This window comes from Raphanus sativus, chromosome 5, assembly GCF_000801105.2.
Source record: "Raphanus sativus cultivar WK10039 chromosome 5, ASM80110v3, whole genome shotgun sequence".
Lineage (NCBI taxonomy): Eukaryota > Viridiplantae > Streptophyta > Magnoliopsida > Brassicales > Brassicaceae > Raphanus > Raphanus sativus.
The window spans coordinates 25,706,029-25,733,251 of record NC_079515.1 but is presented as its reverse complement, the minus strand read 5'-3'; the positions used below and the strand labels follow the sequence as shown (position 1 = coordinate 25,733,251).

Sequence of the window (27,223 nt, the reverse complement as noted above, 5' to 3'; positions counted from 1 at the left end):
GAAAAATAGCATAGCCTTAATCACATTATTATGTGAAAGACTGTTTTTTAGCTAATTGAATCAAGGACTTATTTGCCAACTAGCCATATTTTGAGTGTAAATTAACCAAATAGCATTGATTTTGACATATTTCATTTTCTAACATTTGTGTCCCAAATTACCCGGTTTTATCCTTTGTCTTTGCAGGTATCAGGTAAAAAAGTGAAAGAGAACAATGTGGCCAACAAAAGAAGAAGCCATCCACGTCTGTTTTTATTGACCACATACACATGCACCCAAAGTTCTATTCTATACCGCCAAAATAGTATAGATTTCTAACTCCATTCACAACCACAAAATACTAAAACTAACCCCAACATTTGAATAGTGAATTTTAAACTAAACCCTATCAACTAAACATTAAACCCTACACGGAATTATAAACACAAGTCCAATGTTAACCCTAATCTTCCATAAGATTAGTAAAATGCATTACCATTCTACATGAGGCATATAGAATAGAAAATGTGAAAATGTAGTTGAACTTTATATATCATCTTAACATATTTCTCAAACGTTGATATGGTTATGCCTTCATGAAAGGTGGTAATGTTTGCTCTAATGTCAACCCCAATTGTACATAAACTAAACCCTACTAACTATCACTAAACCCTACACGGAAATATAAACCCTAATCCGAAGTTAACCTAATTCATAAACTAAATCCTAGCCACTAATTACACCTTACATGGAATTATAAACCCTAATCCAATGTCAATCTCAATCTTTTATAAATTAAATATTCAAATTTCAAATTATCAGTAAGATGCATTTAAATTTTTCATGAGCATATAGAATAGAAAAGGTGACAAATGATATAGTAAAAAATTATATTCCATTTACGTTCAACATATTGTTCTTCTTTACAAAATCGTTTACACACTAATATAAACACATATATACACTGATACAAAACTCATATCAATAGAACATGAAACAACAAACAAGATTGTGCTTTCTTTTCAAGAATCAAACTAAAATAATAAAATAGCCAAATTTGAAAGAAAGACATTATGTTCCATTTCATAAGATAGTATAGAAACACATTCACTGTTTATCTTCATCTTCTGCCTCGTCTTCGAACCCAAAATCAGAAACTTACAGCTTTTCACGTTTCGTCTTCACTCAATGAAAAATCTTGGATTGAGAAGATGGATGCATGGAACGGGGTGATGCTCCTCACCCGTGTGATATGTATGGAGAGGAATCGGCTCGCGTGATGATCTCCGCCACCTCGATGATAACTACAGCGGTTGTTTCAAAAGCAGAGAGGTTGGAATTCTAGAAAAAGTTTTCAGATCACAAAATATTCTCAGAACTCAGATGGTAGTCACGATGTCGATCTAATCTGTAAAGAGTTACAAAGAAAAGATACGTGGATGTTGAATTGCCACAAATTATATCACACTGTAATAATTATTATTTTTTATCTTCAGGTTTCACCGGTCAAAAGAAAAGGTAATACACTATTAATATGTATATATAACGGAGTGTATAGATTTGTTAGGTAAAATGGTTAGTGTACCAATTATGGTTTTTTTCATGGCTATATGCCCCAATTTCCCTTGAATCAAAATCATCCCATTAAATAAAGTTCTATTATATAGTAAAGTAATTTCAGTTATCATTATGAGTTGGCCAATAATCATTAAGAACAATACATAAAAGGCAACAAAAAAAAAGAAAAATCCACTTGTCGGCCATGTCATATTTATTACCCAACAATATTAATCCACGTGTCAGTCCGAGTTTAATGAGTCCACCCACCTTCCTCGGGCCCCACGTCCATCCAAACGGGGACCCACACTCTCTTCTTTACAGCTCGTTGATAAATGCAGCTTTTAATTACACACAGAGAGCCCTTTCCCCCTTTCTCTTTCACTGTGCTTTCTTTATTTGCTTCCTTTTTCTCTCCACAAACTTCACTTTTCTCTTAACCTAACAACAAGACGAAGAAGAAGAAGAAGAAGAAGAAGCTCCTCTTCAATTCTACATTCCCCTTCGCCGGAAAAAGCTTCCACCCAACCTGAGTAAGTTCAAAACTACGTCGTCTTGTCTTTTACTCCTCTGTCGAAAAATGTAGCCGTTTCTTTGTTCTTTTACTTGTATTAACTCAAATCTCAAACCTCAAAGCTTACTCCTTTACCATTCAATTTTATTTCTTTTCTGATTCCAGCTCGAGATACCCACTAAATGGAGTTCTCCGGCAACTAAAGTCAGTACATTTGTGAAGTTCCGTGGTGAAAACGATGTATAAAGTTTCGATTTTTACAATCCTTCTGGTGTCGGTGGCGGTGCTGGGGGCGAGATCTCTAGACCCGCCGCTAAACGACGACGTTCTGGGTCTCATCGTGTTCAAGTCCGACCTGCGAGATCCGGACCAAAAGCTCGCGTCTTGGAACGAAGACGACGACACCCCTTGCGCCTGGAACGGAGTCAAGTGCCACCCGAGGACGAATCGCGTCACCGAGCTGACCCTCGACGGGTTCTCTCTCTCTGGTCGTATAGGCCGTGGGCTCCTCCAGCTCCAGTCTCTTCACAAGCTCTCTCTCTCCAACAACAACCTCACCGGGACCGTCAACGCCAACTTGATTTCGAGCCTCGGGAGTCTTAAAGTTGTCGACTTGAGTGGTAACGGACTCACCGGGTCGCTTCCCGATGGGTTTTTCAGACAATGTGGGTCGTTGAGAGTGTTTTCTGTTGCGAGGAACAGGCTTACCGGGAAGATACCGGTTAGTGTGGGGTCGTGTTCGTCTCTTGCTTCTTTGAACATGTCTTCGAATGGGTTCTCTGGTTCTATCCCTCTGGGGGTTTGGGGTTTGAACACTCTTAGGTCGCTTGATCTGTCGAGGAATGAGTTAGAGGGAGAGTTTGGGGGGAAGATAGGGAGGTTGAACAACTTGCGAGCGCTTGATTTGAGTAGGAACAAGTTGTCTGGTCCTATCCCTAGGGAGATTGGGAGCTGTATGCTGCTGAAGAGCGTTGATCTTAGTGAGAACTCTCTGTCAGGGAACTTGCCAGATACGTTTCAGCAGCTGAGTTTGTGTTATTATCTTAACTTGGGGAAGAATCTGCTACGAGGTGAGGTTCCAAAGTGGATTGGTGAGATGAGGAGTCTCGAGACTTTGGATCTTTCCATGAATAATCTCTCAGGGGTGGTTCCGAGCTCCATTGGTAATCTTATATCGCTGAAAGTTCTCAACTTTTCTGGGAATGGGTTTAGTGGTAGCTTGCCTGAGTCTACAGGGAACTGTATCAATCTGGTGGCATTGGATGTTAGTGGGAACTCACTGACTGGGAAGCTTCCGGTTTGGATGTTTGAAGATGGTTCTTCTGCATTGAAGAATGATAGTATCAAGAAGATCCAGGTGTTGGATTTGTCAAGCAATTCTTTCTCTGGTGTGGTTGGAGCTGGTCTAGGAGATCTTAGAGAGTTGCAGGGTTTGAATCTGTCGAGAAACTCTCTTACTGGCCCTATCCTCAGTACCATTGGGGACCTGAAGCATTTGAGCGTCCTGGATCTGAGTCATAACCAACTTAATGGAATAGTTCCTAGAGAAACCGGTGGAGCTGTTTCTTTGCAAGAGCTGAGACTTGAAAACAACATGTTGGAAGGAACTATCCCATCTTCCATCAAGAACTGCAGCTCACTTCAGTCGTTGTAAGTCTCCTTTGCTTCAAGTTATACCTTTCATGTCTGCTCAATGATGTTTTACATGTTTTGTTCACAGGATCCTGTCACATAACAAACTGGTAGGGGCAATTCCACCAGAGATGGCAAGACTTGCAAACCTCCAAGAAGTGGACTTATCATTCAATGAACTGACCGGAACGCTTCCTAAACAGTTAGCTAATCTCGGTTATCTCCACACCTTCAACATATCTCATAACCATCTCTCTGGAGAGCTACCTGCAGGTGGATTCTTCAACGGTATATCCCCTGATTCAGTATCAGGAAACCAAGGAATCTGCGGTGCTGTTGTCAAGAAGTCATGCCCTGCTGTCTCACCTAAACCCATTGTCTTGAATCCTAATGCAACTTTTGGTCCTGATTCCGGTGAAGCAACGCCTCTTGGTGCGGTTGGTCACAAACGAATACTGCTTAGTATATCTTCCTTAATAGCTATTAGTGCTGCTGCAGCCATTGTGGTAGGTGTGATAGCCATCACGGTCCTTAATCTGAGAGTGCGTGCAACAACGGTGTCAAGATCAGCTGTACCGATCACTTTCTCTGGTGGAGATGACTTCAGCAGATCTCCAACAACTGATAGCAACTCAGGGAAGCTTGTTATGTTCTCTGGTGAACCTGATTTCAGCACTGGAACACATGCTCTGCTTAACAAAGATTGTGAGCTTGGTCGAGGCGGTTTTGGAGCAGTGTACAGAACAGTTATCAGAGATGAGTATCCTGTGGCTATCAAGAAGCTCACTGTCTCAAGCCTTGTCAAGTCACAGGAAGAGTTCGAGAGAGAGGTCAAGAAACTTGGGAAGCTCAGGCACACTAATCTTGTTAAACTCGAAGGTTATTACTGGACAACATCTCTTCAGCTACTTATCTACGAGTTCCTCTCTGGTGGGAGTTTATACAAACACTTGCACGAAGCGCCAGGAGGTAGCAGTTCGCTTTCATGGAATGATAGGTTCAACGTTATCCTCGGTACAGCCAAATGCTTAGCGTATTTGCATCAGTCAAACATCATCCACTACAACATCAAATCGAGCAACGTCTTGCTTGACAGCTCTGGTGAGCCTAAAGTGGGAGACTACGGGTTAGCGAGGCTGTTACCGATGCTAGACAGGTACGTCCTGAGCAGCAAGATACAGAGTGCGTTGGGATACATGGCTCCAGAGTTTGCTTGCAGAACGGTTAAGATAACAGAGAAATGCGATGTTTATGGGTTTGGAGTCTTGGTTCTTGAAGTGGTCACAGGTAAGAAGCCTGTGGAGTATATGGAAGATGATGTTGTGGTTCTGTGTGATATGGTGAGAGAGGCTCTTGAAGATGGAAGAGCAGAGGAATGTATTGATCTGAGGCTGCAGGGGAAGTTTCCTGTAGAAGAAGCTGTTGCAGTGATAAAGCTAGGGTTGATTTGCACATCTCAGGTTCCATCGAGTAGACCACATATGGGAGAAGCTGTTAACATATTGAGAATGATCAGGTGCCCTTCAGGAAGCTCAGATGAGTTGGGATCGAGTTGAAAATTTATTTAAGATTAAGCTAACTTGTTTTGTAAGAGAGATCCTTGTGTTGTGTGTGTGTTTTGTCTGTTGTTTTTTGGTAATCAGTTGTGTGTTTTTCTTATGTATGTTAGCTTCGTTTCAAATGTGGTGTAGCTTCTTATGTTTATTTGTTCTTCTTTATAACCATTTAGGTTTTCAATCGGATTTGTCTTCATTATTCGGGACTCTTTTGATTGAAAAGTTAAATTATTAAAGAAGGAAACAAAGCTTGTGGTCTCTCATTTCAAGTTTTATTTTCTACTACCATTTACTTGTGAGATACGCAAAAGAAAAAAGTTAGGGTTATCAAGATAAAAGCAATGTTTAACAAATTCTTAGTCTGCAATTAGGTGCTTTATAAAGAATTGTTGATTACATAGACGCTTAAACCGACTTCTTGAATGTTTAGAAATTTTGAAGAAAGTAGAAAAATTGTTTCATTTATATCTGATTTGCGTTTAAAAACCTTCTAAACCAATTTTTTTTAACACCGGATAAAAACAAAGATGAAGAAAAATATGGCTGTGGTTGGTGTGATGATGCTGTCTGAATTAAAATTAAATTAGTAATAAGAAGCTTCATTTGCTGTAACAACCATGTGAAAAACACACATCGATTTAATGAGTCTGAACTTTCATAATGGGTTTATGAAAATCGAGGAAACGTCTCAAGAAGAGTGGTATTCTATTAAAATACACAATCGAAAGAACCCTAGTTTCAATGGCCAAGAAAAAGAAGGACTTTGAGGCGTGCCTTGTCTGAACACAGACCCACGTTCTGTTCTTTTCTTTTCTTTTCTTTCTCGATGTTGAGAAAGAAAGAGATTTGTGAAATCGATGTATAAGTTTATCATCTCAACGAAGGAATAGAAGACACCGATGTGCCTGCTTGCTACATTTATGTTGGCATCAGGGCCGTCTCAAACTTTTCACGGACCTTGTTCAAAAAGAAAAAACTTCTTTTAATAATCTGAATTTTTTTTGATTTTTTTATAAAATAATATTATAATATAAAATAAATACATTAATTTAATTATTTATAATCTAAATAACACCAATGTTTTTGTTATTAATGCAAAATCATTGATCAGATCATTAAACTTGATTATTTAGTATTTTTCAATGCAAAATCATCGATCAAATCATCAGATTTATATTTTCTAATTTTTTCAGTTTTTTACGTTTATTATATCCACAATCAGAAATCATAATTTATAAATATAATAGAGTAACAAAATCCGGATAGTAAGCTATATACTCTTGATTAGACAAGTCAATCTTTTTTCTTGTAAAAAGAAGTTGTATGTTAGCTTTATTTTCTTCGTGTTTGCTATTTTTAATTAAAAATGGTGAAAAAATATATTTTGTTCTACGTATTTATAATCACTAATTGATAATTGTTTCCTCAACATAATCAATTAGAATATTAACTTTTTATACTACCATTGAATATTATAACAAACATCAACAACTATTTATTACTTTCCAAAATATATAATTGATATAAATATTAAGTATTTCCTAATTTATTGTCTTTTAGTTGGTTATATAAACAAAATAAAAAATTGTAATTTACATTTATTGGTTATGAATACGAGAACTAAATTAAAATATAGTCATTCTGATTTTTTTATAAAAATATGATTTTAAATTTATAACTATTAGTAAAACAAAAAAAAATTATGGACCCTCTAAAATTTTGGACCCTGTTCGACCGCTCCACTTGCACGTGCTAAAAGACGGCCCTGACATAAGCAAAAATACAGAGCCTAGGTAATTTGCAAAATTTTCCAGTTTTTTTTGTCGGTAAGTAAGAAATTCAACTATAGCATTAAATTGAAATGGTATCCAATGTTTTGACTTTTGTAGCCAGTATCTAACCCTTTTTCATTTAAAACGAATCATGAAACAACGTTAGTTAGGATCTAGGTTGTGATTAGGATTTAGGAAACGTTTTCCATTTATATATTATTTACTTTCTACTTATTCTACTCAAACAACATGTTTTATCTGTATTTTTCGGTTGAAATACAAAATAACCATGGTCAATGTAACGTTTTCCATTTATATATTATCTACTTTCTACTTTCTACGTATACTACTCAAACAACATGTTTTAAACTGATCGACGTGTGTAGTATAGTCTAATAAAGTATGATGGTGACTTGGAGATTTGTGAAATTGTGAGCTGTGGTTCTGTGTTAAGAGAGAAACCTCAAGAGTGTTATCAGTATCACGTTTACACTAAAGCTAATAGTATTAGCCCAAATATAAACCCAAAGAGAAAAAAGCAGCTCAAATGAATAAACGTCTCAATTCGATCTGTGTGTATGGGCCTATAATATTAACCCATCATCCAAATATCCACGTTATAGTCCTCGGGTCCCATATTTGGTTAGTCTTTACTTGACTGTTGGAAACGTGGTACTGTTGGCTTTGAACTTAATCAAATGATGACCTTTATCAAGGCGATGATCTCACTTTATCCAGTTTGTAAAATATCTAACGTAGTTCCCCCTTGCATCTTTGCAGAAATGATATGGTCAGCTTCTGGGTACAGTATGTTGTGTTATAATTTCCAGAGAGACTTTAGATACTAACAAATACCAATTGTTAATTGATCAAACAAATCACCATAACCAAATAGTTTTACCACAGCTAAAATCATCAATCCAAAAAATGTTGAAAGATTAATGTATTATGTATATACTGTAACAATAACAAAGGTGCTTTGATCATCAATAAGGGTTTCATAATTCAACCCAAAGAGAATAACTACACGATCAATCCCTTCAGCCTTTAACCACTTGAATAAATAAGGAACCATGAAACTTTTTCTCTGATTCATTGACCAGTCTGCACCAACCAGGAGTTATTCAACTGTGACAAAGCCGTCTCCCTAAAACTCTTCACCTTAACCAAACAGAAATGTGTGCAAACCGTCCCCATACCCGATCCGACCCGGGTTGTTTTCAACAGGTAGCAAACCGGTCCACAATCAGTTCCTCTTCCCTGCGCCACTATCCCCCAAGCGCTTGTTCCACTTCTTTCTCCACCGTTGTATCCACCATCAGCATCGTGATCATCCTCCTCATCGTCCGCTAACTTCTCAACGAAGATCACTCCCTCTGGCGTCTCCTCCTCTCCTCTATCCCACCTTCCTTCCATCGCCGCCCAATCTCCCTCCACCGGATTCGTCGTCGCCGTCGTACTCAAACCTCCATTCGCCTCCGCGTATAAGTGCACTAACAACGGCGACTCTCTTAGATTCTTCACGATCTCAACAACCGAATCCCTCAACCACTGCTCGAGCTTCTCTCGCGACACGACCGCTCCACCGTTCTTCACCGGCGTCAACTCCGCCATCATCTTCGTCATCGAAATCTTCCCGGTCTCTAACCAACTCCGTCGATTAATCACCGGAACCACGCACGATGATCGAACTGTCACATTTCGCCGATCACAACGAACGGCACATGCGCTTCCTCCTCCGCCGCCGCAACGAATACTCGACATCTCCGGTTACACAGACAAAACAATAATGCAGAGAGACAGAGACTCGACTATGATGAGGTCGATTTGGAGATTGCTTCACGTTACGTAGATTCCTTAAATCTATTACAGAACCTAATCACACCAATGGTTGTGTTTCTCTATACGTTATTCTGACTCAGCCACACACACAACCAATGGCAATCATGTCTTAATATATTATATTGTTATTATATTATTGACTCTTTTTTTTTCCGACATGGTTTGTTTAAGTTGTTTGATTGGACGGTTGAGATTAATAGATCATTGAAATCTCGTTTAACTTATTCTTCATGCTTTACGAAGTCCCCAAAGTAGGTGATAACTCGCTGGAAACTTTTTACGAAAGAGACCCGGTAGAGGTTTCACAAGAACCGTTAGATTATGATTGTACGGTTGGGATTACGAGAAGCCGGTTATGGGCAAGGGGAACGTGGCGACGCGGTTTAGCTGTGTGCATGGCTTGCGCGGACACGCGCTGGTGTGGCATTTACATTGCGTTGGCCACGTATCGTCCTCGTCATTTACTAATTTATGCCTTTGGATATGCCACGTCGGAAGCCGAGTTGTACCATCTATGATAATGAACTGGGCCTTTGATTTTAAAGAAAGTTGTGGGCTTTGGCCTCATTTACCGTAACACACTTCTCTTTCCAAGTATGAATGATCTTATTTTCCCAAGCAGTAGAGATTTTTATTTTGAAAATCATCGTTAAAATGTGGTAGATGTCCTGATTAAGGTGTGAATATAATAATTTTTGGGCATATCTCTGTTAGTTACATCCAATAATTGAAAATTAAATTTTATTAACATGTTTAAGGTATACTTTTGAGATTTATAATGGAAGATTTCGGTAAAGATTAGCAGAAAATAGACGACGTGAATTAACTACATAGATAAACAGTCTGATCGAATGGTTAGATGCGTTGATCTTTAGCATGTAAGGATTGGATCATCTGACTGAGGTTTGGACTTATATAACATAGCGTTGGATCAAGTTTTACTTTTCTCGTGCAGCGTGCTAAAACACACACATGCAACGACAAAAGCACATACACTACACCAACATCATATAGAAAAGTCGTAACGCAACGTTGCGACACAAATCTAGCAACGGTGCAGAACACTTAAATCTGTAAAGCCGTAGAGATTGACAAGTGGATAAGTCAAAGGAGACGTGTCATAACATCTTTTTTATAAATCCACACCCTCGCTTCATTACAAGCGTGTATATATACATAAAACTATGAGCATCGGTGTTTATATTATCTTCCTTAGTGTTTTAGCGATGAGTCTTGACGTTGGAAGAGGAAAAACCACCATGGACCCGTGTCTTGAGTCGATGAAGACTGCTTCACTGCCTGATCTTCCGTATCCTTACGATGCACTAGAGCCAGCGATCAGCGAGGAGATCATGCGGTTGCATCACCAGAAACACCACCAGACATACGTTACTAATTACAACAAAGCCCTCGACCAACTCCGCTCAGCCTTGGCCAATGGTGATCACTCCTCCGTCGTCAAACTTCAGAGCCAAATCAAGTTCAACGGCGGAGGTAAAGACCAGCTCAGAACCCTTTTATCTTTACATCAGGTGCTCCTTGCTTGTTGATCTTAAGGAGTTTTACTGATTGCGGGTTTACCTTTTTACTTGTAGGCCACGTTAACCATGCAATCTTCTGGAAAAACTTAGCTCCTGTTCATGTACGAGTGCCTTTCTTGGTTGTCACTCCGTTATTTTTTATGAGTGTATTTTTTACTCAATGTGTTAATTTGAATATGTAGGAAGGAGGTGGTAAGCCGCCGCACGATCCTTTGTCTTCGGCTATAGATGCTCATTTCGGATCCTTGGAAGAATTAATGCAAAAGATGAACACTGAAGGTGCTGCTGTTCAGGGATCTGGATGGGTGGTAAGCGCTTTGTTAAACTCCCTCAAGAACGATGAATCAGTTTCAAATTGTATACATCAATAGACTTTGATATGAATGGGCTGATCATAAGTTTTATACCTTTTTGGGGCCTCATATTGCATAATGTTTGTGTCTCCTTTGTCTTAGTGGTTTGGATTAGACAAAGAGCTGAAGAGACTTGTCGTTGAGACCACGGCTAATCAGGTAGTTAATACATTTTATTTAGTGTGATATTTAGTTACAGGGTTAACTATCACAAGAATTCCAAAAGAAAATAAAAAATAACTGATAAAGAGAAAATGTAGGATCCATTGGTGACTAAAGGATCAGACTTGGTTCCTCTGATTGGAATTGACGTATGGGAGCACGCATACTATCCACAGGTACTCAACTAACTTCTGTAACGCTTTGAAATAATACTATAACTTATTGGTGGTTGTTAACAAAAAAATGTTACACAACTAGTATAAAGTTTTCATCAATTTGGTGTGGGTTATGTATAGTACAAAAATGCGAGAGCGGAGTACTTGAAGAACATATGGACTGTGATCAACTGGAAATATGCTTCGGACATATTTGAGAAGCACAACCGACATCTAAACGAGGTTTAGACGAAAACACGTCTGTGTGTAACATATGTGGATACAGTTGGTAGTTTTTTAAAGTTTCGTTACTATAGAACCGAATGCTCTGGAGGTTGAGTAGTGAATATGGAATAATGTTTAAAAATGTCAGGTTCCTTGGTGTAAAATAAACTTGTGATACGGATGCTAAATAAAGGTTCATGGATCTAATGCCACAAAGTTGATATCATATCACGTAGTTTTAAAATCGTGTTTGTACATGTATACTGTGAAAAAACATAACCAAAATAGAATAATAGTATTTTCAGAAGATAATTTTTTAAATAGTACTAGAAGGTTTTATCATAAACATAGCACACAAAATGACTAAAATTAAACATGAAAAGATATCTATACTTTTATAACATATTGAAGGACTAAAATTAAACAAATGAAAAGATATCTATACTTTTATAACATATTTGAACGGTGTGGTTTTGAGAGTGAGGTTTAAGACTTTTTTTCAAAAAAATTATTTATATTTGAAATAATAATTTTAAAATAGTTAAAAATAATTTTTAGATTTCAAATAAAATTTCGAGAAAAATTGGAAAAACATTTGAGAAAAGAATTCTAAACTAAAGTTTTAAATTAGTATTTTTCGTTTTTTGAAATTATTTATATAATATTTATTTGTATTTTACATATTTATAAAATATGGGTAGAAAGATATTATAATTTAATATGTAGGTAATATATTAAAATAAACTATTAAGTTTAACAATTATAAAAGAGATGAAATACCGATTTTAAATAATCAAGCAGCTTATAAAATAAATATTTAAATTTGTTAAAATTAATAAAATTCAACCCAGGCCGGGGCTTACATTTCAGGCCCAAACACTTGATCAAAGCCCATCGTAATCAAACCTAAAACAGCAAGCAGTGCGTGAAGATATAAGAATCGATTTTAGGGTTTAAATCCTCAACCTGTCGCCGTAACGAAGAAGAGAACAGATCGCAGAAGGCTTGAAACTCTTTTGCTTGCAAACATGGCAAGTCTCCCCTTTCTTCGATAGATCAATCGTGTAAGAACATAGTAGCAAGCTCGCATTGTGTAAATGAATCCTTTGTTTTGTCTCTTGTGTAGACTTTCAAGCGTAGGAACGGTGGCAGGAACAAGCACAACCGTGGTCACGTGAATCCCATCAGGTGTTCCAACTGCGGGAAATGCTGTCCCAAGGTTTGGTTCAATCTCTTGTTGATTCGTTGTCGGATAGCTAGATTTGTCTGAAAGTTTGATCTGATGTTCTGTTACTCTGTTGATATAGGATAAGGCGATTAAGAGATTCCTTGTCAGGAACATCGTTGAGCAGGCTGCTATCAGAGATGTTCAAGAAGCCAGTGTCTACGATGGTATGTTATTGAATGATTCTCATTTTTGCCTTATGTGTGATTAAATTGTCGTTGGATTAATGTGATTTGTCTCTGTTTGGTTTAGGTTACACTCTCCCAAAGCTGTACTCTAAGGTGCAATACTGTGTTTCATGTGCTATCCACTCTCACGTTGTGAGAGTTCGATCCCGCACCAACCGTAGGGTTCGTACCCCTCCTCCCCGTTTTGCCAGACGCAAGGTAAATCTCTCAACTCGATTACGTCTTCCACATAACCAATCAGTTTTTCATAATCAGCCATTAGATACAAGTTGGTTATGTTTTGCTTTTGATTATGGTTAGAATTCTTAGTTGCACTTAGTGTAAAGTTAGCTGAATAGTGATTGCCGCTAGTTTTGATACTTCTTGAGGAGAATGTATTATTATGTGATCTCTATCATATATATATATGTTTTGATTTTTGAATTCTTGAAGCTTCTTCTATGTTTTGTTGTGTGCAATGTTAATTTTGTGTTTGACTGAATGTTTTTGAAAATGATGAATTTTCAGGAGGATACTCCTAAGCCTGGACAACCTGGTCAGGCCCCTCGCCCTGCTGGTGGTGCCCCTGCTGCTCCTCGTACTTAAAAGACTGCAAGGAGCTGGCCACTCAACTCTTAATATTATAGTTTCAGTCTCTGGGCTGTCTGGAATTTTTGAACATGTTCTCTACATCTGGTTAGAGATGATTTTGTAACTTCGAATTCTTTGAGACCAATCTATCAGTTCATTTCGACATTTGCATTTCCTCTTTATTTAGTTCATGCAAATAAATACATTTCTCTAGAATTTCATCAGATATAATGGTTTTTATTATTTAATTATAATGAACTATCAATTGAGTTGAAGTCAAGTTTGAGTTAAATAGCTTGGATTTTGTAAACAAAAAAGGCAGACACATCACTGATGCTAAGCAGCTACACTGAACTAATTGACACACAAAAGAGAGAAAAAAATCAACTCTGCAATTCAGCTTTGGCAATGTTTATAAAATGTGATATGGGACAATCTGTTTTGAGACCGTTGGATATAATATGAGATCTGCTAACGGCGTATCCCTCCTGCAAAATTTCCAAAAGGGCATACAGTTGTTTAGATGATCAAATGGTTGCATTTACTTCTTTCAAAGATCAAAGCTGTGAGCCAAAATGCAACTAGTACTGTACCTTAACAAGTGCACTCATCATCTTCTTCAACGAGGGTGAGTTCATCTTCGCACGGCTCGCCATCTGATCACACACCATAAAACAAATCATCACATCATGTAACGAATGCGTCTTTCTTATCAACGTAAATGAATTATGATGGTTAAAGGACCTCATCCATCTTGAAATATCCGGGTGGCAGTCTCGGATCGCTCTCTTCGATCATTATGCTGAGAAGTTTCTCCAGATCCATGCCAGTGCCTTCACTCACCCATCCCCATTCCTTAGCCAGATCCAGCATTTCAGTAACATACGATCCATCATGAAGCGGTCCAAGCCACATTGGTCCTGAAACCACCAGTGAAGAAGAAGCCTTTGTATCACTGCAATGACATCCCAATAGACCAAGTTCATCCCATCTCACTGAATCAGAATGGCCGCAAAGATGACAGAAAGTGACAAAACCATAGTTCCTGCAGTTAAAGCCACCAGACAACACCAATTAAATACTCGAGTCCTTGTAGTCAGAGTCAAAAACGTAGAGACAACCTGTCCTCGTGTAGCTTCCCACGGTGAACCCGAAGCAAGACTCTAAACACAGGTCCGTGAAAAGAATAATACGAGAAAAGAGGCGTAACATGATAACCAAGCAGAGCGGCTTCTCTCACCGCTCCACCTATAAGCATCCTTAGCCCAATCTCATTCCCAAACGGCATTGGCCTAATAAACGCTCCATAAGCTGCCAACGAACTAAAACCACAGTAAAAAAGAAAACGCTCCATAAGCTTTCCTAAATCCTAAACCCATTTGTAAAGTATCAAACTTTAATAATTGTTAAACTCACTCACTTGTAAGGCCTGTGACCACCAGAAGAGTACCCATCCGTGGAAGTCAGATAAAGCAACCCACCCAGCTTCAACGCATTAAACGCATCCCTCAGAAACGCAGAGTCGCTCCCGAACGAATCGATATCAATCAAATCGAAGAAATCACCAACCATATACCTCTCGATCATCGCCTTGTTAGCCAACATATGCGTCACGGCCCATCTCCTCCCATCTCCTTCCCCTCTCTCGACTCTAGTAAGATTCCTCGTGATCACTCTCCGGTTCTCGTCGTTCGCGTCGTTCGCCACCACGAAATCGGCGCCCGCCTCCACGAGGTAGCGGAGCGACCTGATCCCGCACCCGCACATCGCGTCGAGCACCCGCAGGCTCCCGGTGGATCTCTTGTGGAGCGAGGCGGAGAGCACGCCGAGGTCGCGGCCTCTGGCGCTCTCGTGGCGGAAGAAGGTCTCCCCGGAGTCGAATTCGAGTCCCCTCTCGGTGTGAACCTCCGATTTCGGGAGGACGGGACCGCATCGAGTATTGAGTCGAGATGGATTGGGGGATTTGAGTCTAGGGTTTTGGGATTGGGGAAGAGGGGAGGAGGAGGAGGAGGAAGAGGATAGGGTTTTAGGAGAGAGAGTTAGCAACAACATAGCGGCGGGAAATGAAATCTGGTAATTGTTGGTTTATTTTTCTTTTTATTTAAATTATGGGTGGATATTCCGTTTGGGTCTATTCAGTTCTTTTTGATTTTCGAATCAAAAAATTAAATTTTATTTAATTATTTATAATTTTTTTAATTTAGATACATTTGGGATCTTTATAAAAATCTTAAGAATAAATATGTAACAAATTCTATAATATAAAATTAAATATCTAAAATTAATATAAAAGTGTGTTCCCTCCGGATAGAAATAAATGTATGTATGATATTTTGGTTGTTTAAACATTTTTTACTATTACTATTTTGGTATATTTTCATGTATTGTATTTTGAATAATTTGTTTTGAATATTTCCAAAATCAATACTATTAAAACTGAAAGGCCTTTTTTGAGATCACCTAAACTTTTGAAATATTTACAATTTCATGCCACTAGAATATTTGTATGCTATGATTTTAATTAAATTTACTTTATCAAAATATTAATTTTAACGATAAACAAGATATATAGATATAATCCAACCATGAATAACACCTTTTTTACCTACCATATCTTCAAATTATACACGATAAATTTGTTTGAACAATTCTTAAATAATATTGAACAGAAATACGTGAAATACTCGAATATACTTAATAGCTCTGCGGCTATTAAGATGACGAAACCATCTCAAACCTGACAGCAATGAAGATTAGAGGTGTTACTGGGTTTCTTTATGGTTTTCCAGTCATATTAGTCTGAATTAAATGGAGGAAAGAATGACATGTTACAGCGATGAAGATCGAAGAGGTTTTGTGAATCTCAATCAGTGGAGAATATGCAATTCTCAGCTTGGAGATTTCCATATACCAGCATAAAAGGCAAGGCTTGAGATGAGGTAAAGGTTTTGGTGGAATATTTACTGTATAGATGAGATTGTATGTTAGGGTGTAATAGGTAGTCTCTGCTCCTGTTTTATTTTCACTTTTATGTTTGTTATAATTCAGTGAAACATGTTTCTCAATGGGTTCAAAACAGAGTGTTAAATTTGATTATTCCCAAATTACAAAAGGTATGGGTGGTAAAGGTTTACTCCAGATGTGTTTTGAGTAGAGGGCTCTCTTTGAGGAGCACGGAAGTCTCCAATGGTCCTCAATAGAGTTATACAAAAGACTAGGATTTTTTTTTGGTGGTGGAATGTTGAACGTGGATCATTAAGTAATACAAGGAAGTATCAGTTGTAAATCATCTAACGTTTGACAAATTTTCCATTATGATATATCTTCCTTTGCGTTGTAGAATCTGTTCTATTATTCCTATTATCACTTTCACTCTTCTGTTAATTGTACAGGAGAGCAAGGTACAAGAGAGCAAGGGTGATTTTCAATCATGTTTAACTATTGATAAAAAGTTTATGGTTATAAGGGTGGTGCTAAAGCTTCTTTATGCCCACAAGAGTTTCAAATTTCAATGGACATTATGGAACAAGGAGTTCAATTGACGGAAGTTTACGGTGATGGTTTTCTTGCCTCTGTTAGAGGGATCTACTGGTTTTATATTCGACTGGCTGTGATTCAAAGAATGGTATTCGATTTAATCAGTATTTTTGGATACCTTTGGAGATTCAAGGTACAAATAGTCATGGGAGGAAAGAGGCAATCATCTCCATAAGGGTTGTTTGTTGATGTTTTTGTTTTGTTAGAATTTCCGAAGATTTGAATAATCTAAGGTGTATTTTTGGTCAAATTCTAACTTCAGGTATTCTTACAAATAAAATTAGGTAGCTAAAATGGTGTATGTGGGTGAGCAGTGTGGGTTACAAAATGTATGGATGTTGTCTCATCCCTTTTTAATTAATAAGAAGCAAAAATACGGATGACCGGATGTGATACTCGCAAGTCTAATTCACAAATGATTTGGAACTTTCAAATGACCCATATATATCAGTATGCGGAAGAAAAGGTGCAAAGGTCACAGATTTAATAAGAATCAAATAAGACCCTTTATTTGATTTAGATTTGCCGGGAAGATGATGTCTCGATGGAAGGTAGAAAAGTGACAATGGTAGCTCTGTTTGCTTCTTTTTTTTTAATCAGATAATCTTTGCTAAGGACACCAAAAAAACATGAATAAGATCAAAACTGATATTTCAAAGGCAAAACAGAAATTAATTTTACAATCTTATTATCTATTCTATTAAATTAGCAGTATGACCAATTTGATAAATGATTGGTCCAACTATTTTTTCCTCCACATAATCTCTAAAAACTAATTCACCATATAGATTTTCCTCTAAAAATTAATTCGCCGGCGGTTATAGTAATGTCCAATATCTTTCAGTTATTATTAATAGTGTCTAATACTATTAGTGCTTCGTGAACTTTAAAGTTTCGAAAAAGTAATGTTTTATTTGCAAATTAATTACGTGAATAATCAGCCTAACTTAATCTTATATTTTAAATAATCAATCTAATCTCATATATTATAAAATTATATTTCTTAAAAATATAAAACAAAAAGTATATCTGTCTTTTTAAGGGCGGATCATAAATTTGGTTCAACTATTTGAAAAAAATCGATTTGCGGATGCGGGTTATAAGTATTTTATTTAGGGTGGATGCGGATTGGTAGATTTTGGATTACGGGTACCCGACGACCCGAAAAATATTTGAAAAATAAAAGTAAACGCTTTTTAAGAATATGGTAACTTAAAAAAAGATAAAATTTTTAAATATATTTTTATTAAAAATATATTTTTTATAATAAGTAAATTAATAATTATTTTTAAAAAAAATTTATAACCCGCATATAACCGTAAAATTAAATGAGGTGGATGCCGGTACAAATTATTTGTTTGCAGGTTGTGCGGGTCGTATTTTTTTACCAAAACAAAATAGAAACCGCGGGTTGGCGGGTTCGACCGGCAATCCAGCCCTAACCGAGCGTATACCGGATCAATTTTTAAATTGCTATTATTTAGTAAAATATATTTTAATTAAGATTTATACACAAATATGATTACAAAAAAATACAAATATAATCACAAAGAAAAATAAATATGAAAAATAAAATAAAACAGAAATATACAACGTCCTCTAAAGGGCGGGTCAGAATCTAGTATTGATTAAATCTGCCTGAATGTCGAAAGTCTTAATCGGTTGTGTTCATGATATGAAGGACAATCATGTCGAGGATGTCAGACCATTCTTTCGAATTATTTTCCGAGTATATTTATATATTAAAATATGAAACTTGTTGTTTTAGAAGAGAAAAAAGGTGGTTCTACTAAAACTACATTTCAATATCTTTCCATAGATATGTTGGTACATTTAGAATATGAAGAATGACAAACTTTTTAATGGAAATGTCGTATTTCCTATTGATATTCTCCAACAAGAATCTCTTGAGGCAAAATATTATAGGAAGGCTGACAAAAAATAAAAAGCAAACAAAGACTATGATTGATAACTCTTCTATTGAGACTAGGGGTCGGCACTTCGGTTATTTTATCGGTTCGGTTCGGTTTCGGCTCGGTTTGGTTAATTCGGTTCAATGATTTATCCAACCAAAGTAAACCATAGTTAGTTCGGTTTGGATCGGTTTCAGTTCGGTTTGAACTCAGTTCGGTTTGAATTCGGTTCGGTTTTAAAACACAAACGCATGGTCATAAAATCATCGTGTTGACGATTATAAAAAACTAAATTATGTTGACTAATTTCAATATAAAACCGAAAAAACTTTTAGAAACACAAAACATTTATAAGAGCACAATCAAATCAAAGTTAACTATAATAAATAGAAAATTAAAAAAACATCGTTAATAATACCTCTACAAAATAAACTATGTAAACTAAATATAATGTAAAACTGAAACAAAAACTTTAACAAATTATAAACATCAAACAAAAATTAACTAAAGTAAATAGAAAACTAAAAAAAAAATCCTTAATAAAATTAACGATAATTTTAGTCTTAGCATTTTAGTATATTGTATATTGCTATATGCACATTAGTTATGGGTTCGGTTTAGTTTGGTTCGGTTCAACGTGGTTCGGTTCAGATCGGGTTCGGTTCGGTTGGTTCGGGTTGGAAAAATCTTAAACCTAACTGTTTGATAATAGACTTTGGTTCGGTTCGAATCGGTTTCGGTTCGGTTGGTTCGGTTCAATCGGTTCGGTTCGGTTTTTTTGCGCACCCCTAATTGAGACGGTATCACCTTCATATTTTGATTTTTTTTTGTCAAATTGATGCGTCATAGATCGATAATGACAGTTTCATTGGTTTAGAATATAGTTTTAAGGATTAGGTTTTGAATCTTTAGGATTACGGACATGCAACATGAATTTCTCAACTTTACATGGTAATATGGAAAGATTACTTTGGGTAACTTTGTGTACGAAAGAGAAAAGGATAACTTTGATCTGTTCAAACGTAGTAAACATGACTATGAATTCGATAGACTGGCTTACATTGCGATGAAGATAGAGATGTTTTAAAGAGTACACGAGGACTTCAAAAATGTGAATTCGATTCATATTTTTCAGAGTAGAATTAGTTGGACGAATGCGTTGGCAAAAAAAAGCAAAAAAAAAAGATTTTTTTTTTTTTTTATAGATCAGATACGGGACAGACATCGAAAATTTTGGTTCGTTTGAACAAAATTTGATCTAAGAAATGAGTCATGTCCAGTGTAAAACCACGTGTACGGAAGATATATAACCTCGTATCAGCACCGATGTGTTAAGCCACGTCATCAAGCTTATGATTAAGTACGTCCAACATTTTTAACGCGTATGATCGTCTAGACTCGACACCACCGAAGACCCCGATACGCGTTTTTCTTTCTGCCCTTTCATGGACCATTGTTTTTGAACTATTCATTGAACTTTTTTGAGTTTCTGTTTCTGGGTTAATGGAAATTAGGGTTTTGTTGAATCACAAACGTTAGAGGGGGGGGGGGGGGGTTGAACATGAAGATGGCAGGATAACGATGAAGAGAAAGAAGAAAGGTAAAAAAGAAAAAAAGTCTATCTCTATCTTTTTTTTTTTTGGACTGAAGATTTTTTTAGGTCTCCACTTTTATGAACCTTCCATAATTTCTTTGGTATATTTTTTTATTCTTCTTTATAAATCCCTTTGCATTATCTTTTATTCATCGTTTCGGTTTCTCTTTGATGCAAAAAAAAAAACATTTGCTTTCCGTTTCGTTTACTTATTGTCTGAAAAATAAGTTTCATGTAAGATTTTTTTTGTTGGGTTGAAAAAAAGTTCGTGTAACGTGTGAGTCTGTGTCTGTCCAATAAGATCTGGAAACCAAACGCTGGAAATATTGTGGAGAGGTAAATTAATCTTTAACCAATTCCAATTAATATAAACATAATCTGCGTTTGAAATAGTCTTTCTCAATGAGCGTGAGATTACAAAAGTCTCGTTTTTTTGTGCTGTTGATTCTCAATTGTCAGACAAAAGATTAGACAGATTAATTGAATCGGCGTGAGTCTCGTTTGCTTTTTGGGATCTTGCGTCTCTTTTGTCTCGAACTAGCGGTCGTGGTCCTATTTTGTTACAGCTTAAAAGATGATACCAACACGAAAAGTTGGTTTTATTATATTCCAAAAGGCCTTATTTTTCTCATGTCTAATGTCACGTAGATTAGTTAAGAAAAAAATCACAAACCCTGTTCCAAAATTTATGATTTTTTTATTTATTTGTTCCAGGAATTAAGGCCTATTGAATATTCGCAGATTAGCCTCAAAGAATCTCACGACAAATGGACTAAATCTGCAGCAGGTACTCTTTCGAAACTTAAAAGTCAAAATATCCGTTTATATAAGTCTCTGCGTTAGAAAAATCTGATTTTGGAAGAAGGGTGAGCTAGTTTTTGCCGTAGAAATAATCATGACACAAGATAGATATCATGTTCAGTGTTTGGTTTTGCCTTGAGGTGTTAAATCTATAGGATAATAACAAATACTGCTTTGACAAAAAAAAAAATACTGCATTCACTATTGACATTGCTCTGTTTTGTTTTTTCTTGATCTTCTCTGTTTTTCTCTTGATCCATGGTGCTTTTGAACAACCAGCTTTACCTCGTCTTCCTTTGCTTTGGTGTCCTTTTCTTTGTCTAGTATGATAAAGTCAACTCTTTTTATCCTCTTTGCTGAAAGGTCAACTTGTCTCTGTGGTTTGTAGATGTCACACTCCTATAAAGTGGCTCACTGGATTTGAGGATTTATGCATTATCCATTGATGTTTTAGTTTGAAGTTATGCTCACATGGGTGACATTCAAGAGAGATTGTCGGTTTCTTCATCTTCGTCTTCTTCAACATGCTCATTGTCACTAACAACTGCACAACCTAAAGCGGATTCGTTGCCAACAGATGGAGAGTTTTGGATGATTGCAGAAGAGAGAGCTCATGAGATACTAAACACTATACAACCTGCTATTATTTCAGACAGAAGTAGGAATGAGATCATCGATTACGTACATACTCTAATCAAGAGTCATGATGGAATTGAGGTTAGACTCCCTTCCTTGTTAACTCTTGCTTGTTTTAAACGATGTGTTGTTCATTTTCAAATTGCAAATTGTATCTACAGGTATTTTCATTTGGTTCAGTGCCGTTAAAAACCTATCTCCCAGACGGAGATATCGATCTGACGGTCCTAACTAAGCGGAACATGGAGGATGAGTTCTTTGAAAAGTTATATGATACGCTTAAAAGCGAGGAAGGGAAGTCTGAATTCCATGTAACCGATGTTCAGTTTATCCCTGCACAGGTTTGTTTACTTATTTCGTTTTGGTTTTGTGATTCAAATCTTGTTCAATAAAGATGGCTCTGCTTGTGCCCTTTTGGATTGTAGGTCAAGGTCATAAAATGCAACATTAGGAGCATTGCTGTGGATATCTCCTTCAATCAAACAGCGGGGCTCCGCGCATTATGTTTTTTGGAACAGGTACCATCATCACCCTCTTCGAGAGTAGGCTCTAGTAGTCTATTAAACATGTCATTATTCAGCTTTGATTCTTGTATATTTGGTTATTAATGTGTGGTTTGATGTGTTCTTAAGGTTGACCAACTCTTTGGAAGAGATCATCTTTTCAAGCGTAGTATCATCTTAACTAAAGCTTGGTGCTATTATGAGAGTCGAATTCTTGGTGCTAACACTGGGTTGATCTCCACATATGCACTGGCAGTACTAGTCTTGTATATCATCAATCTATTTCATTCATCACTATCCGGGCCTTTAGCGGTAATCACACACTTTAATTTCTCAAGAAACTTTTGTAACGTCTACAATAAGTGATACATGTAAAAGATGAGATAAGAGTCAATATATTCACACAGGTTCTGTATAAGTTCTTGGATTACTATAGTTCATTTGACTGGAGCAACTACTGCATAAGTGTGGGTGGTCCTGTGCCAATATCTAGCCTTCCAGAACTTGTTGGTAGGGATTGATGTTAAAAGTTGCAGACACATCTTTTTGTAAGCATTTTTCTCTGTCTTTATTTTAACGTTTTACTTTGATGGCATTCTCTTGTCTCTCTTTCCAGCAGCTTCTCCAGAAAATGGGCACAAGTTATTGCTTGATGAGAAGTTTTTGAGGGACTGTGTAGAGTTATATTCTACTACACCAACTAAGACTGTTGAGACAAAAGGTCTTCAGTTTCCTATCAGACATCTCAACATAGTTGATCCTCTTAAACACAGCAACAACCTCGGAAAAAGTGTTACAAAAGGTACTTTATTGATTAAAAAATATATTTCATAACCATTTTGTACCAGTTTCGTTTTTTTTATTTTCTTGAAATTTTGTTATTTAGGAAATTTCAAACGAATAATGCATGCTTTTACACTTGGAGCTAAAAAGCTCAGAGATGTTCTTTCACTACCTGGTGAAACCATGGGATGGAGACTGGAGAAGTTCTTTGGCAATTCTTTGGAGAGGAATGGTAAGGGACAAAGACAAGATGTGAACGATCCGGTTACAGCGTTTGGTACTGGAAGGTCAGAGCTATCTGAACTCAGTGGAGATTTTGAAGGTTACTTTGGTAGGCTTGTGTATGGTCAAATGTATCATAGTCATAGGGATGCAAGTTCTTGGGATGTTGTCCGTCACCTTGTGAGTTACCGAAAGAACGAGTTTTATCTTAGAAGTCTTAGTGGATCAGCGTCAATGCAGTCTTTGCCATTGCAGTCTTTAACTAATGGAAAGAGGAGAGGAACAGGAACTTATATTCCTGACATGGTATGTGATTTCTCAGCTTTTGAGTTATCAGCTTAGAGTTTTAACTTGTTGCTGCAAGCTTCTAAATTGCTTGCTCGCTGGTTGTTGCAGAGTCAACAGAAATACTCTGACAAGTCCAGAGACTCTGGTAATGGAAACTCACGGACTCATCATTTAGAGTCATCTGCTGAGGCAAGAGAAGACAATGGAGCTAGTAGCTGCTCCGATCTTTCTGGTCAAGTGTCTACTTCTTGTACCAGTTTCAAAGGAGAAGAATGTGTCAAACCAGAGACTTGTAGTAACCCAAAGAACCTTGTAGATACAAGCAGCACACTGAAAAAGGAAAATGGCAAAGAAGAGGAGAGCAAATCATCACAAACGTTGAACGGTTCTTGAATTTAGTGATTGTCACAGATTATCTTTGTTTGGTCTCTCTTTGGTATACCTTCAGGATAACTAGCTTTGTCTCTATAAAAACCACATGAACAAACTTTTAATTAGGATTCGAAAGATTCATCAGGAACTTCATTACTTTTTGTGGACCAATGTTTAATGAGAGACCTCTTCTTTGTTGCTGTTAAGAAGTAACTGGAAGAAAAACAAATCACCTCAAAAGTATTTCTTTATTTAGTAACTTCATGAACACATACGTATTTAGGTTTTTTTGTACAAAAGTATTAAGGTTTTTTGTACATAAGAACACTATGAAAGTTGTCTGAATAACAACAGCTTTCATGTGTTACAAGATAGTACATAACAAAGGTTGTTCACAAACACTCACAAGAAAGGACTATACATCAGAGCGTGATACAACAGCCTGGGGAGTGAGGATGTACATGTGACAGTCGTGTGCCTCTACTCGAGCTTCAAAAGAGACAGACGCATTGTCTGTTATATCTTTGTGCAGCCACAAGTCTCTAACCGAGACACTAACGGTGGATTCAAGACCGATCATATCCCATGTTGCTGTAATAGTTGCAGGGTTTGAACAACGGTTCCAGAGCGCAACTACCATACGGTCACCAGTTAAAGGCCCTGACCACACCTGTTGACAATCATCTTCTCCGTTGGCTTGAATTTTCCTTCCTTGAACACCAAGTGGGTCTGCAAAACCACAAATATGTCAAAAACCACAGTGAAGCTAACAAGTCTAGAAGATTGAAAAGATCACCTTGGTTAACAGCGATAACCTCTTTATTGCTCAAAATCTCAAAAGTTTCAGCAGTCATGTTTCTTACATCACAACCAATCAAAAGTGGTGCCTTCATCAAAGCCCAAATGCTAAAGTGACCACGATACTCCTCGTAAGTCATCCCTCCGTTCCCAACTTCCAACATATCCGGATCTAATGCCAATGTAAACAAGTGTCCATCAATACATCAGGACTCTTAAGTGTGTACTAAGTTCTATGAGAAATTGAAATGAATTTTTTATACCATTCCAACCACCAGGTCCAGCATATGAAGCCCACTTGTCATTCAAATCAGCAATTGTAGTCATACTTCACAAAAAACAAAAAACAACAAAAACAAATTAGATCATATGATTAAAACAAACCAATCCCTCTCCAAGCAACAAATCTTATTAAAAAAGTAAAATGCCTCACCTTGCCCATGTATCATTGATGTCATCTGTTGTGCGCCAACTGTTTCCAACTTCTTTTGCCCACAAGGCAGGATCATCCTCTCCCCTGCAAACACAAAGAAAAAGAAAAAAAAAGAGTAAATAAATGTAACTAGCAATTTACTCTTACAAAACCTGTGTGAAGACTCTTTGAGGGGGTTGTACCATTCACAAAGCGAGTAGAAGATAGAGCGACCAGTTGCGTTCAGAGCATCACGCATTGGCGGGTATCTGGAAACCACAGGACATAACAGGTTACTTTACTGACCACAGGACATAACAGGTTACTTTACTGACTTAATACTCTTTACTCAGATCACAAGAGATCAAACTAACCTTTCGATTGGCTTTATCCCCAAGTTGAAACAGTTATCATATTTCAGATAATCCACACCCTACCAACCAAAGACAGAAGATATAATATTAATACACGGTGATCTTTGTTTGTAAGTTAGTTCATTGAATACTCTCAAGTTACGGCTGAAAACTAACCCAAGAAGCAAAAATATCAGCATCATCCACTTCATGGAAAAGGGATCCGGGACGAACTTGACATGTGAAAACGCTGAAAGAGGAAGGAAATGAGGAGACTATCACTTCCGTTGGTAGAACTTATAATAAATACAAAAAGAAGTGGTGCATGAATCTTGCTTGAACCCTACCCAGCATCAGAATATATACCGAGTTTGAGACCCTTTGAATGAACATAATCAGCAAGCAATTTAATCCCTGATGGGAATGTTTCAGGATGTGGAACCAACCGTCCCTGAGAAATTCAACATTTTACAGAAGAAACACACCTCCTCAGGACATGAGCTCACTACAACATTAGTGATCAAATGGAAAGTCTAATACAAAAGTAATCTTACCTTTGAATCACGTAACAAATTGGACCAACAATCATCTGCAGGAAAAAAAAAAGAACTTGTGAAAACATGAAGCAGTAAAGAGACAAGTAATGATGAGGGTTATGTACCAATATTGACATGTATGTATCCTAAATCAGCCAAGCCAGAGGAGACCAAAGCATCAGCTGTAAGTTAAAAATAAAATAAAACAATAATAATCAGCAACTAGAATGAAATAATAAGAAAAAGAATCATAGGAAACATGTGATGTGAGAGTAAGCTTTACCAGTTTCCTTAATAACTGTTTCATTGATATTGCAAGCAAAGAAGTTCCAGCTATTCCATCTGTCATATTATAACAAAACAAACACACACAAAGTCCAAATAAGAGACAAACACTTCAAAAGTTCTAAACTTTTACAATCACAAGATAGACAACAAAAAAAAAGGCTGTTCCTTTTTTCGCAATTAGCAGACCAATCTGAGTAAAGCTAGTTCCTTTACTGAACATACCCCATTTGCGGAGTACGAGCGAGGCCATTGTTGAGCTGCAAGCGGCCGTACATAGAAGTATCGTAGATTGAATTGAATGATTTGCTGAAAACCAATCCATTAGTATTGCTCTGCTGCAGCAAGGGAGCTTTGACTCTTCTTGCGATTGTCTGAGAGACCAGAGCAGATAAAGAGAGGAGCACAACGAAGGACAGGAAAGGATCTTTCATCTTCTCGTCCTTGGTTTGAATAAACCGAATGATCAAGAAGAAGAAGGAAATGGTTTTGTTTTGGAGAATTGGAGTCGTGTCGATATATCCAAAAGAGTTTGGATAAAAAAATAAAACTAGTTCGTTCCAGAATTTGCTTACGAATCATATATCATATACACTATGTCGTTGTCATTAATTACTATTTTATGTTCGGTATAAATTAAAAAAAAAACTAGGACGTGGTTTAACGATAAGAGTGTGTATCTAAATCAGCTTCTTTTGGTTTTGACATTACGTATCGCATTTCTAAACCTGCAAAACATACGAATTGCGTTTTTATGTCTTAAGCATTTATCCAGTCACGACTGTTGAAAGAAGGGAAACTGTGATCCCCTATATATTAAAGGAGATGCATTGTCATTTAATGCGTTCACATTACGTTTGCCATGTGGCAGCTTCACAGCGATTTGAAAACAAATACGCTTACGTGTCACGTGCAGAGG

The 27,223-nt window shown here is 37.0% G+C and overlaps 7 protein-coding genes across 10 annotated transcripts; 4 read left to right on the top strand and 3 right to left on the bottom strand.

The window, feature by feature from the left end:
* The first annotated feature begins 1,890 nt into the window (after positions 1-1,890).
* LOC108862354 (probable LRR receptor-like serine/threonine-protein kinase IRK) lies at positions 1,891-5,437 on the top strand. The gene is made up of 3 exons (XM_018636456.2): positions 1,891-2,069; positions 2,216-3,700; positions 3,771-5,437. Exons 2-3 carry the CDS (start codon positions 2,289-2,291, stop codon positions 5,236-5,238), a joined length of 2,880 nt encoding a protein of 959 aa, XP_018491958.1. The 5' UTR covers positions 1,891-2,069; positions 2,216-2,288; the 3' UTR covers positions 5,239-5,437.
* A 2,501-nt stretch (positions 5,438-7,938) lies between these two features.
* Positions 7,939-9,003, bottom strand: LOC108857260 (uncharacterized). The gene has a single exon (XM_018631219.2). The coding sequence runs from the start codon at positions 8,772-8,774 to the stop codon at positions 8,103-8,105; it is 672 nt and encodes a 223-aa protein (XP_018486721.1). The 5' UTR covers positions 8,775-9,003; the 3' UTR covers positions 7,939-8,102.
* Positions 9,004-10,036: 1,033 nt separating this feature from the next.
* Positions 10,037-11,465, top strand: LOC108860526 (superoxide dismutase [Mn] 2, mitochondrial). The gene is made up of 6 exons (XM_018634391.2): positions 10,037-10,346; positions 10,448-10,494; positions 10,576-10,701; positions 10,849-10,905; positions 11,007-11,084; positions 11,205-11,465. Exons 1-6 carry the CDS (start codon positions 10,037-10,039, stop codon positions 11,310-11,312), a joined length of 726 nt encoding a protein of 241 aa, XP_018489893.1. The 3' UTR covers positions 11,313-11,465.
* A 697-nt stretch (positions 11,466-12,162) lies between these two features.
* Positions 12,163-13,436, top strand: LOC108856529 (40S ribosomal protein S26-3). Its single transcript, XM_018630356.2, has 5 exons — positions 12,163-12,319; positions 12,415-12,507; positions 12,596-12,680; positions 12,766-12,899; positions 13,209-13,436. Exons 1-5 carry the CDS (start codon positions 12,317-12,319, stop codon positions 13,284-13,286), a joined length of 393 nt encoding a protein of 130 aa, XP_018485858.1. The 5' UTR covers positions 12,163-12,316; the 3' UTR covers positions 13,287-13,436.
* An 83-nt stretch (positions 13,437-13,519) lies between these two features.
* Positions 13,520-15,349, bottom strand: LOC108856528 (tRNA (guanine(26)-N(2))-dimethyltransferase). Its single transcript, XM_018630355.2, has 5 exons — positions 14,692-15,349; positions 14,393-14,593; positions 14,016-14,316; positions 13,865-13,927; positions 13,520-13,759 (listed from the first exon to the last, which is right to left on the bottom strand). The coding sequence occupies exons 1-5, from the start codon at positions 15,321-15,323 to the stop codon at positions 13,655-13,657; spliced, it is 1,302 nt and encodes a 433-aa protein (XP_018485857.2). The 5' UTR covers positions 15,324-15,349; the 3' UTR covers positions 13,520-13,654.
* A 4,730-nt stretch (positions 15,350-20,079) lies between these two features.
* Positions 20,080-24,163, top strand: LOC108833622 (uncharacterized). 4 transcript variants are annotated; one of them, XM_057010821.1, is made up of 11 exons: positions 20,081-20,321; positions 20,581-20,651; positions 21,030-21,102; positions 21,505-21,833; positions 21,914-22,093; positions 22,178-22,270; positions 22,385-22,567; positions 22,663-22,765; positions 22,872-23,057; positions 23,142-23,566; positions 23,657-24,163. In XM_057010821.1, exons 4-11 carry the CDS (start codon positions 21,588-21,590, stop codon positions 23,939-23,941), a joined length of 1,701 nt encoding a protein of 566 aa, XP_056866801.1. In that variant the 5' UTR covers positions 20,081-20,321; positions 20,581-20,651; positions 21,030-21,102; positions 21,505-21,587; the 3' UTR covers positions 23,942-24,163. The 4 variants fall into 4 exon arrangements, with proteins under 4 accessions (XP_056866803.1, XP_056866801.1, XP_056866802.1 ...); XM_057010823.1 differs by lacking the exon at positions 20,581-20,651 and having other exon boundaries at positions 20,080-20,321; positions 22,875-23,057; XM_057010822.1 differs by lacking the exon at positions 20,581-20,651 and having other exon boundaries at positions 21,057-21,102.
* On the bottom strand, positions 24,150-26,879 carry LOC108833624 (alpha-galactosidase 3; the record flags this gene model as incomplete). Its single annotated transcript, XM_018607035.2, has 12 exons — positions 24,150-24,649; positions 24,717-24,890; positions 24,982-25,046; positions 25,152-25,235; positions 25,334-25,399; positions 25,505-25,563; positions 25,661-25,733; positions 25,831-25,934; positions 26,038-26,072; positions 26,145-26,201; positions 26,303-26,361; positions 26,530-26,879. Coding segments are annotated over 12 exons (1,440 nt in total), but the record flags the coding sequence as incomplete, so codon positions are not given.
* Between the last annotated feature and the right edge of the window lie 344 nt (positions 26,880-27,223).